We start from the raw sequence: 14,009 nt of genomic DNA, 5'->3' as shown, positions 1-14,009 counted from the left end.
GTGTCATCGTCAGATCCAAAGCGCTTGCCACCAAGCTTGCGCTTCATGTGCAGGAACAAGTGATAATCGGACGGCGCCAAGTCCGGGCTGTATGGCGGGTGATCAAACTGCTTCCAATGAAACTGTCGAATTAACGATTGAGTGACACCAGCAGTATGGGGCCGAGCATTGTCACGGAGCAACACAATTCCTTTACTGAGCATTCCTCTTCGTTTGTTTTGAATGGCACGCCTTAGTTTTGTTAAAGTCTCACAATATCGTGCTGCATTAATGGTTTCACCTCTGGGAAGAAATTCAGTAAGCAAAACGCCTTTCCTATCCCAGAAGACGGTGCACATGATTTTTTGTGATGTCATTGTCACTTTGAACCTTTGTTTTTTTGGAGAATGAGTGTGTCTCCACTCCATCGATTGTTGTTTCGATTCTGGTGTGAAATGACACACACAAGTTTCATCACCTGTCACAATTTGATTTAAAAAGTTTTCTCCCTCATCACTGTACCGCGTGAGAAATGTCCGGGCACTACCAAGTCGCTTTGTTTTGTGAACATCAGTGAGCATTTTTGGAGCCCATCAGGAACACAGTTTGCGATAATTCAAGCGGTCAGACACAATTTCGAACAAAACAGTACGTGAAATTTGTGGAAATGCCTCTGAAAGAGTTGTCATTGTGAAGCGTCTGTTCTCATGAATTGTTTCATCAACTTTCCTTACCAAATCATCGGTGACAACAAAAGGCCGACCACTCCGAGCCTCGGCGTGGACATTTGTTCGACCTGCATTAAACATTCTTACCCACTTTCTCACCATTTCATCACTTATCGCGTATTCACCGTAAACTTCTGTCACTTGACGATAAATTTCGGCCGGTTTAACATTCCTCGCATTCAAAAATTTAATCACGGCACGAATCTCACAGTCAGCGGGAGAACTAATTGTCTTAAACATTTTGAATGTGCACAGCAAACTGAAAACACAGCATAGAGGAACCAAAATGGCGACAATTGAAAGTCCTACGTAAATACACAGACTAGAGTTTGGTTTAAAGCACAATTTACAGACTGTAAATGTTATTGAACAGTTTTTATACAGCTACCAACCAAACCATTTCAAGTGTTGTTATGCTGTTATTTTAGGATGTGCTTTTGCTATTTGGTAATTTTTACTTTCTATTTTCAACAATCTTGTTTGGAATCTGATATCTGTCAATTCTCTTAAAATGTGTATTTGGGTGCGTAATTATTTCTCCGATTGAAATTATAAATGATGGATTGTATTCATGTTCGGAATAATCTGGAACCACAGAATTCTTTATTTTTTAGAATGCTTCCTTAATCTTTGTAGTAAATGAAGAAAACTTGAGAGAAACCAGCATTGAAAGGATCTTGTTAAAAGAAAACATCAGTGAAAGCATATTGTTGAATGAAACCATCACTGAAAATAAGTACAGCCTCCATAAAGATATGTACTTGGTCGAGGACATTGGTTCAAATATGTGTGAGCGGTGAGATTTTATTTTACGGGAATACACACGAGTTCATTGTTCTACAGACGTGAATAACAACAACAAAGGATTCGAGTAAAAATTAGTTCCTTTCAGCTGTTCATAGTCCAATTTCGATCTTACGTGCCCATTGCAAGCATCTATGGCGACGAACGCTTTGAGAATGCAGGCTGCTGTTGACATGTGTTCGCATACCTAATTCCAGCACTGATAGCTAGAAGCTCTTCTTGGTATACCAAGTTGTTCAAGCCTAGTTTCCTTTTCCACTCAAATGTTACAGTACCATTTTCCAGTCTACAGAAGGCGCTGCCCGTGCTGTATTCCGTTTTGGAGCGATCTGTAAAAAGGTTATTACTGGTGCTTTGAATTGGTTGGTCGTTTGCGCTGATATCATCGGAGAGATTAAAAGCAGTTGGATGAAAGTTATTGCAGATGTTTTGCTCCTTGTAAACCAAGTGGAGCTAACTATGACACCAGAGTGTTGATGTTTGACCCAGCCAGGTAACCTTTACGACAGCTGCCTCCTTTTCAACTATCAAATGTAGGGAAGGAATTCATGCCAGTTGTTGTAGTGATATTGTTGACCTGGTGCGGTAGGTTCTGTATACTTAAAGAGGTAGAAGTTCGAAGGAGCGATGTCAGGCCCATATGGTGGGTGTGACAAAAGATCGATTCGAGTCCGTACAGATTCCAGCCAGTGAACGCAGACACATGTAGTCTTGCATTGTCTTGATGGGACATTACCTTTTTGCTCCGGAACTCCGGAACTCATTTCGATATTTTTCCTTGATAGCAGCGTCAACGCGGACTAGCATCTTGCTGTACACCTTATTTTCAAGGATTTTACTTTTTTCCAGATACTCTTTGTGGATAATACCATGGCAATCCCACCAGATACAAATCATATCTTTTTGTTGGTCAAATTGCGCTTTGCGACGCTGACGAGGGGTTCACCGGGCGCAGACTAACCCCCCGTTTCAGCCTGTGTTGTTGATGTAAATCCACTCTTCATCACAAGCAACGATATGGTCCAGAAATTGGTCCTTGCGCTGATTTTCGAGCAGAGAGCAGATTAGTACAGGCCCGAACACGTCTGCCCTTATCTGCTTGAGTCAACTCATGTGGCACTCAGCAATTGAACTTATACGTCAAATTTATGCGATACATGGACATGGCACTAATGTCTAACTCTTTAGCAAGCTCTCGAGTGGTTGCCTACTGATCTTCAACACATTCTCGCAGGCATGCCTGATCAACATCAGTAGGCCGGCCAAAGAGCTCTGCTTCTTGAATGTTATAGTTCTTGTTTTTGAACTTTTGGTACCAAACCTTCATAGTGTCATATGATACATAATTAGTTCCTAAAGCTGTATACATGATTTGCGTAGCTGATTTTTTCCGACAGAACCGGAAGTATTAAATGATGGTTCTAATCTGGTAGTATGATAGTTCCATTTCAGACACCTTGATGGTAATTGTATATTTTCATGAATTTCACAACACAGTATTCTTAAAATAACTCATTTTCTTTCAAATGCCAAAAATAGTTTGAAAAATATGATTAAACACGTCAACGCGAACTGTTTGTGCAGACAATATTTGCGGTAGCGGGAAAATTTTGTTAAAACCCGATATTTATACACAAATTTAGCATATGGCAGTCTTTGGCTATAGGTACATAAATTTGCATAATGCAGAGATTGTTTTAATGTTTTGGATGATCTTTGTAGTTTTATAATGTAATTAAGTGTAATACTGTTTCAAAAATATACATTTTTAAAATTAGTATCTTAATGTTAAAAACTAAAAAATCTCACTTCTTCGGGAACTTGAATTTCTTCTTTTGTCACATCATACATTTTTTGACTGAAATATAAATGAAGCACATATTTCATTTATTATATTACTGCAATGTAAAAAAGTATGTAAAAGTTTTGTATCTCCGAAAAGTAATTGAAGTGTATCCCAGTTATTGTGCAGATATCTTAATATGCAATTAAAATTGCAAATTAAATTACAAATAATTGAGGAACAAAGTTACAAAACAGCTTGAACAAAAACAGAATTGAATTAAGTTCTCGAGAGTGAACAGTGAACGAAACCACACGCTTCTCTCGGCATGTCAGATTTTCATATTAATAATAATTATTATTAATAATTTCATATTAATTAAATTTGTGGAAGAATTTTTCTTTTGTAATTTACTTCAAGCAGACCTAAATTTCGTGATTTACTTTATTAAAAATTAGCCTTTATTTAAGGAACAATAGTTTAATTTTAGATTCTCTAGCATTACACTAAACCTTGAAAAAGAATGTTTTATAAAATTTTACATCACTAAATGAAACGTAAAAAATTTATTCTTCATAAAACAATTCTAATTTTTGTTTTCTGTTTTAATTGAAATTGATGACTTGATAATTTTTTTAACATTAGAACAAATAGTAGGAACACCACTAAGGTTGCACACACAGTATTCTTAAAATATTGACGAATAATAATATGTTTGTTCTTTCTGAAGTTGCCGATTGGTTTTTAAATAGCGCTTTACTTTAGATATACGTCTGAAAAGAACTAGTGCATGAAGAAATGAAAGTATGATAGACTCTTAGTAGTGTAAAATAACTGGCTAATAAAATTAGTCTTACAACATTTCGCCCAGCGGAGATGTGTGAAAACAGGAAAGAGCACTTGTAAAGTATTTTCTCCCTTCATTTTCTGCATGTCTCCGGGGTGTTACGGTAACACACTCGGCGCGTATTCGAGAGATCCAGGTTCGAGTTCTGGAGAGGGCACTGCTCATTTCTCATGTCTCCGTCTTAAAAAATAATAACCTAATTTTTCCACATTCGCGTCCGAACTAAAAAGGCGATGAATGATGTTTCTGCACCACCAGGATTTGGCACCCTAATCCCTAGGCGCCCTTCAAAAGGGGGAGTATATAAGATATTTTATTCCTCCTTTCTGCATACCTTCGTGGTGTAACGGTAGCACACTCGGCACGCATTCGAGAGGTCCAGGTTCGAATCCCGCAGAGGGCATTGCTCATTTTTCATGTTTTCTGCTTCAAAATAACCTAATGACTCTACAGCCTATTTATACGCACCTCAGAGCCATATTTTCTTAAAACGTATGCAGTCCCACGAATTATTATGTCAAGCGTTACGAAACTAAAAAATAATATTCGCGAAGGAGTGTTTCGCGGATTTGAGATTGTCTTTCGTCACTACTTTTCCAGCCAAATGAGTCGATAACACGAGTGTGAGTCATAGATAATGCAGTTTTATGCAACAGACAGTTCTTCATAATAGCTAATAATGAAAAACTCCTATTGCACCTCCAGGTGCGGATATCTGTTGGGAGCTGTAATTAATTCTAGCTGTCGGCACAGAGAGGGCACTAGCGCATCACACATATTTCAGCGACACGAGATGTAATAGGGGGACCGGAAAGTAATGCCGTTTCTGCGCATGTCGACAACAACATGCTAAGGCCAGAAGTGGAAGCAAATCCATGTCAAACACTCTTAACCAACCTTGGTCGACCATTCAAGAACATTTAAAGCAGAATGGAAAAATAAGCAAAGCAGGTGTTTGAGTCCCCCATAATCTGTCCGAAAAGAACAAAGCCAACCTATCCATCCCATGCAACGGATTCAACGGCACCATACAAAACCGTTTTTTGATCGTTTGATGAGTGGAGACAAAAAAAAAAAAAAAAAAAAAAAAAGTCCTATATGATAATCCAAAACTCAAAAGGCAGTTTTAATAGGGGTTACAAAGGGTTTACATCCCGAAAAGGCGCTTCTGGGTGTTTGGTGGAGTATTCGCGGAATTGTTCATTTTGAATTGCTGAAACCTGGAAAAACTGTTAATACAGACCTTTATTGTGAACAATTTGATGGAGTGAACCAATCTTTAATCGAAAAATATCAATTGTCAACAGAAAAGGCGTCATTCTGCAACACAACAATGCAAGACCGTACTGTGTAAGACAAACACTGGAAAAAAATGAAGGAATTGGGGTGGGAGGTACTGCCATACTCACTCACCTTCCTCGGCCGATATTGCAGTATTGGATTTCCATTTATTTGGATCCCTACAACATTTTCTTAGTGGCAAAAAATTTGAAAATTTGGATGATGTCCAAAATGTCCTCTCGAGATATTTTACTCAAAAACGAATTGATTTTTATCTGTTCGGGATTGAAAATCTGCACATTAGATGGCAAAAGGTTGTCGATAACGAGGGTGATTATATTATTGATTAAAAATAAAAACGTGCTAAAAATGTATTCGTTTGAATTTAATGTAAGAAAGCGACATTACTTTCGGTTCCCCTAATATTTAACAGCAGAAGCATTAGGTTCTGTGTGTGACTGCATTGAAAAGAACATACCTGTAAGAAATCTGCTGCGGAAAATCATCATTTATTAGTGGAAGCATATGGGGAACATGCTGTGTCGAAAAAAAAACGTGCAGGGTTTCGACGATTCAAAAACAGCTTTTGAGGTAAGTGAGAAAATGCTTGACGATGGAAAAGCTTGACGTTGGATGGTTGGCAGAAAATTCATCTCAGACACTTGTTGTCTGAAACACTAAATGAGGATGCGCCAACTGTTAGTTAGCCTTTAAAAGCAATGGGGATGATTCAAAAATTGGAAAACTGCGTACCACATGAATTGATAGAAAAAGATGTTGCAAAACGGTTGACCATTTGTGAAATATTACTTCAGGGACGAAAGCGGAAGTCATTTTTGCATGTTAACGTGGATGCGTCGCAGCGAACCATCAACATCAAAATCGGATATTCGTGGCAAGAAGATTATGTTGGGCATCTGGTAGGATCAAGTTAGTGTGGTGTTCTATGAGCTTCTGTAGTCTGGTCAAACTGTGAATGCCGAACGCTACCGTGGCCTTCGAGATAAAGGCCACGACGCTACAAGGCATTATTACTCAGTTTGAATCTCGTACTAAGAGCATACGCCCGCAATATGCTCAGATACATGACGTTTCATTCAAAGAAGTGTATGGATATCAGCTAAAATGCTTTTATTGTATATGAAACTAGTCTTTTCTTTCATATCCTGCCTCCAAAATGCGTAGCCTCTGTTGAGGAACGCCTATAGAGCGCGCTGTACCCTGTCTGTTTCTTCAGTGTAGGATGTGAAATTGTACTAATGAGATGTGTTTAACTATGAGTAAGAATGTTTGTAAGGGAGTCGCCGGCTCTAATAATTAACAGCACAATTAATAATACATTATTTCAGCAACGTTGTAAATAAATCTGTTATTGTTGTGTTTTAAACTGAGCCTTTCATCGCCTGTTACATACAAACTGAACGACCTAGATAGTTACAAGTTTTGGATTAGTAAAAATGCCACAGCCTCTAAAGACGTAAATAAAATATAAATAAAATATAAATGTAAATACGACGTAATAAAAGTATATTACTAGCAAGCTGGTTGACATTGTTCCGAACATCGCTTTGCAAATTTTAGTAGACTCTTGCTGATGTTGTCTATATCTTTATCTGCAATGAAACGAGAAAGAAACTGACTTGCCATACTGAGTAAAACATTGATACATTTGCTTATTATACTTATTTCTTGTTCCTTAATAAACAAAAATTAAAACTAGACTATTTTTCCGTAATACACTGCTGGCCACCGTAAATGCAACACCCTGAAGGAAGCATGCAAATAACATGAAATTTTCAACATGCATTAGCGGAGGTGAGATATGCAAATGAATAGAATTTCAGCGCAGACGCACACGCACATTGCGCGCGCCTGTGGCGCCACTTCAAAGCGCTATTTAAGGCTTGGAGTTTTCGACGATTTCAAGTTTGGCAATTGTGTTTTTCTTGTGGTTTTTTTTTAAAAAGCGATCAATTATGCCTTTAGTAAACAGCGATCATCGTTTGATCAAGTATCCGAGTTTGACAGAGGAAGGATAGTGGCCTACCGAGAGTGTGGATTATCTTTCAGGGAAATCGGTAGTCGTGTTGGACGAAACCAAACAACTTTAATGCGGATATGTGATCCTTGGATGCAGGAGGGTACGACGGATCGACGTGTTCGATCGCATCTACTTCAGTGCGCCACTTCACGTGATAACAGGAACATTGTGCGCATGGCAGTGACGGATCGGTCAGTCACATCACGAACCATAGCACAGCACATTCAGTCTGTAACGCATCATCCAGTGTCTGCGCGTACCATTCGACGCCGTTTACAGCAGAGTGGTCTGTTCGCAAGACGTCCATTGCTTCGTCTACCCTCGACGCAAAACGTGATAAGCAGTAAACAGCGATCATCGTTTGATCAAGTATCCGAGTTTGACAGAGGAAGGATAGTGGCCTACCGAGAGTGTGGATTATCTTTCAGGGAAATCGGTAGTCGTGTTGGACGAAACCAAACAACTTTAATGCGGATATGTGATCCTTTGATGCAGGAGGGTACGACGGATCGACGTGTTCGATCGCATCCACTTCAGTGCACCACTTCACGTGATAACAGAAACATTGTGCGCATGGCAGTGACGGATCGCTCAGTCACATCACGAACCATAGCACAGCACATTCAGTCTGTAACGCATCATCCAGTGTCTGCGCGTACCATTCGACGCCGTTTACAGCAGAGTGATCTGTTCGCAAGACGTCCCTTGCTTCGTCTACCCTTGACGCAGAACCACAGACGTCTTCGCCGCCAATGGTGCGATGAAAGAAGGATGTGGACGGCAGAATGGAATGAAATTGTCTTTACTGAGGAGTCACGCTTCTGTCTGCAACACCACGATGGTCGGATTCGAGTCTAGAGACACCGGGGAGAGAGGATGCTGAACAGCTACGTTATGCACCGCCACACTAGTCCTGAACCGGGTATTATGGTATGGGGTGGTATTGGATATCATTCTCGCACTCCTCTAGTACCCATTGTCGGTACTTTAAACAGTCAGTGCTACATCTCCGAGGTGTTGGAGCCAATTGTCCTTCCTTACCTTCAGGGCTTGCCCACAGCCATATTTCAACAGGATAATGCGCGACCACACGTTGCACGCATTGTCCAAGGGTTCTTCGTCAATCGCCAGATTGAATTGCTTCCTACTCGCTCTTCGGATCTTTTGCCAATAGAAAACATGTGGTCCATGGTTGCTGAACGATTGACCTAGATTACATTCCAAGCCGCTACACCAGATCAACTTTGGCAACGTGTGGAAGCTGCTTGGTCTGTTGTACCCCAAGAGCACATCCAAAGTCTCTTTGAATCAATGCCGAGGCGTGTGGCAGCGGTGATCTCCAACAATGGCGGCTACTCTGGCTACTGATTCTGAAAGGAACCACACTTAACAGAAGTCTATAAATTTAATCATTTGATACTTGGTCAACATGTCATTTACTAAAAAATTTGTTGCGATATCTGTCTTTCTTGGTGTTGCAATTTGGGTAGCCAGCAGTGTACATAAAACACTTCACGTTAGCCTACATGGACGGGGAAGAGTTCATGCTACTTTCAATTTTATGTGTTATGATTATAGTATTCATACGAATTTTGTACATATAAATAATTTACGAAAACTATACGTAAAATTATAATATCTTTTGTAGAACGAATCATGAAAATTTGAAGAGACGAAAAAAATAAGAATACACGAGCAAGTGTGTTTAATATTGAGTAAATGGCTAACTCACTCAGTTGGCGAAATTTCGCCAAACTGGCGATCGTTTTGGCGACTGATCTTGTCGCCAAATTCGGTGAGAATTTGCCCAAAGTAGCCAAATTTGGCGACCGTTGGATGACATTTTGTTCCAGTTCGTGTATAGCTGTCATCGATATTGTGAATGAATAAATGTAATTAAACTATATATGTAACTGTAATTGTATCCGGCCCTTATGTCTTCCAGAAATTTGGAGAAGTGGAAAGCACTAGAGATGTCTCGGCGGCCGAAGAAAAACTGTATAAGACTGGAGAGGACATTAGTTTTTGAGTTGTTTAGTTCAACAGGAGTTCGGATGATCTCCGTGTTAGCTTCGCTCTTTAGATGCGCTTTGCATCGCGTTGTGTTTAATATTCTTAGTAATTTACAGTGTAACTACTGATTATACTCTGTGGCACTGTGAAGAGCTGTACAAGTATTTTTGTGGAAAGTTTCAGATCTGTGAAGTGTTTCTTTGTTAAAATATATTTTATCAAACTATCATCGGTTCGATGTGCATTCATCCTACTACGAACCTTCAGCAACAGTATTATTAATGATATTAATGATTATAAATGATATTAATCTTGTTACAAAAGTATAGGGGTTAGATGAAAACATGGAAAAAAAAAAAAAAAACATCTTTATTAAACTGATGGTGATGATGACTAAAGATGAACACTACATTTTTCTATTTACAACCTCTTTGAATTCTTCTGGGATCGGCAACTGTAAGCCTCTGATGGTGAACGCCTAGCTCGAACGAACTTTATCACGGGGGCTTTAGAATAGAGTGGGCTGGCGACTGTGGAGATTAATGAAGATTAGAAACCTTATCAGCATTCTCAGAAAATTATGACTGCGCGATATGAGATTCATGATTTGGTGTCTTATCCTTTTAATCAATCCCATCCCTGTAAGTAACAATATTTGCGCCACAGGTTGTGCTTGATCGCTAAGAAAGCTTATGTAGTCTGGGCAGGTATGTGACCCTGCAGAGTAATGAAGAGCTCATAAGGTATTTCCTCCTTGCTTTCTGCTAGCCATCGTGGGGTAACGGTAGCACACTCGGCTCGTATTAAAGAGGTCCAGGTTCGAGTCCCGGTGAGGGCATGGCTCATTTTACATGTCCCCTGCTTCAAAAAAGTCTAATAACTCTACAGTGGCCCTCAAATTAAAATATGGTAGAGGATGATTCTTCACTACAAGATTTGGCGATAGGGTTCCTTAATTCCCTATATAAGGTATTTTCTTCCTCCTTTTTACATGCCTTCTGTAGTACACTCGGCGATTATTCTAGATTCTCGAACCTGAGACTCAGCGAAGGCATTGCTCATTTTTCATATCTCCTGCTTCCGAAAAACGTAATGACTCTGTAAGCTTACCATGTAAAATGACACGCATGCCCTAGATATCATAGAATTTCTGAAAACAATCCGCATTAGAACTCTGTGTTTGAGTTCTTTGTTGAGCCAAATTTGCTGTCTTTGAAACTCTATAAGCCATGCGCATAATTAACTCGCTCTAGCACAGAGCGATGTATCGAAAGCAACTGTGTCTTTCTTTTCGTTTGGCGTTTTTTGTAACATCCATGAAACATAAACAACTGCGGCATCAAATACATTTTAAAGAAGAAAACATTTGTCATTTTACTCACTATTGGTTAGTGGCAAATTCCTTACTTTAACCCTTGTATATATCATAGAGTTAAATTTGACAGGAAAGCATAAACAGCCACCTTACAACAAACAACATTTACAAAAATGCAAAAAAATGCGTAAGCACAAAATATGCAAAACACATACATTTGCTATAGATATGAATTAAAGGCGGAAATGTTAAAAGAGAGAGAGGAAAGAAAAAAGGATTCGTTCTATAGACAAGGTGACCATTTTCATATTTAATGTATTAAATCCAGAATTAAACTTCATGTGTGTTGCATACTGTTACGAAATTCCCAGCTGCGGTGAGATAGCTTCCCCGCAAAGCGGGTTTAGGTTTGACAGAAAGTGGCAAAGAAAGGCAGGGTTGCCAAATTTGGCGTGAAATCGCCCATTTGGCAACAAAATCGGCGATGTGCCATAGACGAAGCGAGAACATTTTCTAGAATGAATTCTTACCGGTTTTCCCGAGAATGGTCTAGAAGGCAGGTTAAAAGCTATATATATCCTGCCGGTACGCGGAGAAGTATCTTGGGAGTATGTTGAGTTCTTAGATTAGCTCAAGAGCGATCGACCTAGTCGGAAGCTGTATTTTAGTACTTTGCCGTGAAGCTTTCTTCACCGTTATAGTCTGATGGCTGTGTTGCTGATTGTTTCAGCGTGTTTATCGTAGTTTTTTGACGGCTATAAACGTGCGTTTGGAACTGTTCAGTGTAATTCTGACGAATAAATTGTATTTTAGTTCTTCATCAAATGTTGCCATCAATCACTTCAAATAGTACTCCAAATATTAGTCCAAATTGTACTCCAAATATTCACTCCAAATATTTAGTGAAATGCCAACTGACTAGCTATTCAGAAAATATTTCGAAACCGTATACTGGTGTAAAGTTTCCCATTGCGACAGGCAGTTAGAGATATTCAGTTTTCTCCAGACGTAAATTTTTTACTTCTCTGACCTTTTTCTGGTCTTCTAACAACAGCTTTTCAAAATCTTTATGTTCAAAGGTTATAAGCTGTATATGTATTGAAATTTTAGCCAACTTGCTATACACTGTAGAGATTTTAGAATATTTTTGGAAGCAGAAGACGTGAAAAATGTACAATGTCTTTGCCGGGACTCGAACCAGGAACCTCTCGAATACACGCCAAGCATGCTGACCATTACACCACGAGGGCGTGCTAAGAAGGCGGGAGAATTTTTAAATAAGGGACAGCATTGTACTGTAAAGATTCTTCGAAGTGGTAATTCGGGGCTAAAAAAATCTGTTTCGACTGGATGAGCGGTTAAATCAAATCCCGAAATTTCATAAATTCAGGAGTGATATAGGCGGGGGAGAACACACTTTGGGCTAAGTGAGATAACATCAGGCCATTACTTGGACTTCTCGAACAGATTGAATAAATTATAGATAGGATAGTGCTAATTAAGCTTCTGTTTTATTATTTACATGAAAAAATACATCAGATTGATTAAATTGTTTCATGGATTTATACATGCTATATAAAGTACATTTATTTGTCTTTTAATATTTGAGAATGAGTTCTAGAAATAATTATGTTCTGTAAAATCTGTATTAAAACGCAATCAGTTATCTTATGACTAAAATAAATTCATAATAAATTTAGTAATGAGATACATTCCGCAAGAGAAGAAGAGGAAGAATGACCTTGTTGTTTACATTAGCTATACATAAGTCATGTGATCTCTGAGGTCATCTGCATTGTTTGTTTACATTAGCCATGCATAAGTCACGTGATCTCTGATGTCATCGGAATGTATCTCATTATAATTTGTTCCGGCAAAATGTGTTAAATACGTTCCTGAGTGCTATACCGCGTGAATTAAATATTCACTTTATAATATTTTTAATGATATATAGTAGTCGATCACTGATACAATTGAATTTCTAGGAAGTATGTAGTTTCTTACATCCACCAGAACATGTAACATCTTTGCATCCAGTTTTGCATATTCGTTCATTATGTGGGTACCAGTTGAAGAAATCCACGCAATTTCGTTGCTTTACAATGAGCTCCAACTTGCAAGTTTCAATGCACTCCTAGAAAGCAAATTAATTAAGATTCGAAAGAGAAATTTTCATAAGTACGAGTCAAAAGGCAAAGATGCTTTAGAACTAATAGCTCTGGAATAATTTAAATGAATGACTTATAGTAAAATATGTAAAGATTATCCTAAATAGCGAATATTTTCCTGTCTTATTTAAGGACAAACTACGAAAGCATTTATACTCTTGTTGTTATTCCATCATTAGTGGAAGTAAACAAAAAAATTATTCGCAAATAAAAAAACAGTGTTATTCACTAAGGGATTACAAGATTTTGTATAAGCTGTACATATGCTGCTGGCCATCTAAAGTGTATTTAAAGAAATATTCGAAATGGTATGACATTTGCACCTTGCGTGGACCTCGATAATAAATGCAAATGATTAGTATTGCAGCAGATATTCAAATTATATGCGCCAGTAAAACAACTTAGAAGTTCCACATAAAAAAAAGAACTGCTTTAAATACTGGAATTGTGTGTCTACTTGCTGCTCCTTTGTGTGGAAAGCTTCAAGCTGCGTTGTCGAAAAAAGTGACAGTCGTTGGAGCGTATCTGCATCTGATCCCCCCCCCCCAAATGTGGTATATATAGATGCAGATTCTTCTTCCGAGAAATCGGTATTCGTATTGGACGAAATGAAGCCACACTGATACAAATATGAAATTGGTGAGTGCAGGAGGGATGAAACGATCAATGAGAATGTTTGCACAAGCCCTCGTCACATCACAGAACGCTAGGATAAGTTTATTCTGATCATGGCATGACGGCTTACACAGAAACATCAAGAATCTTAAAGCATGAATTATGATCTGTTACAAAACAACATTGTCAGCATGTTAGTATGTATAGAATGTTTGCAAGGTGCCCATTGCTGCCATAACTGTGCGCTGAAATTATACAGCGTGGATGAATGGCACAACATTGTCTTCTCAGGGAAATATTGATTCTTCTTACCACGCCCTCGAAGGTTATATCCGAGTCTGGAAACACCTCGGCGAAAGACACCATGCACAATGACACATTATGTACCGTCATACCGATCCATTACCTGGAGTTTTGAGTGCATTGGAGTTTGCT

General features: G+C 38.7%; 1 protein-coding gene across 1 annotated transcript in view; it reads right to left on the bottom strand.

The window, feature by feature from the left end:
- Positions 1-14,009, bottom strand: part of LOC118197476 (epithelial sodium channel subunit alpha-like) — a 34,661-nt gene that overhangs the window by 2,004 nt on the left and 18,648 nt on the right. Inside the window, exons 5-7 of the mRNA XM_035368989.2 lie at positions 12,796-12,925; positions 6,957-7,035; positions 3,321-3,369 (exon numbers count right to left, since the gene is read on the bottom strand). Of these exons, the coding sequence (XP_035224880.2) occupies positions 3,321-3,369; positions 6,957-7,035; positions 12,796-12,925 (258 nt within the window). The remainder of the gene's footprint in view (positions 1-3,320; positions 3,370-6,956; positions 7,036-12,795; positions 12,926-14,009) is intronic.

The sequence above is a fragment of the Stegodyphus dumicola genome, chromosome 5 (genome assembly GCF_044657685.1).
Source record: "Stegodyphus dumicola isolate Sdum_Otavi_A_Nest chromosome 5, ASM4465768v1".
Lineage (NCBI taxonomy): Eukaryota > Metazoa > Arthropoda > Arachnida > Araneae > Eresidae > Stegodyphus > Stegodyphus dumicola.
The sequence above is the reverse complement of the archived record's forward strand: the minus strand, read 5'-3'. Positions and strand labels throughout refer to the sequence as shown.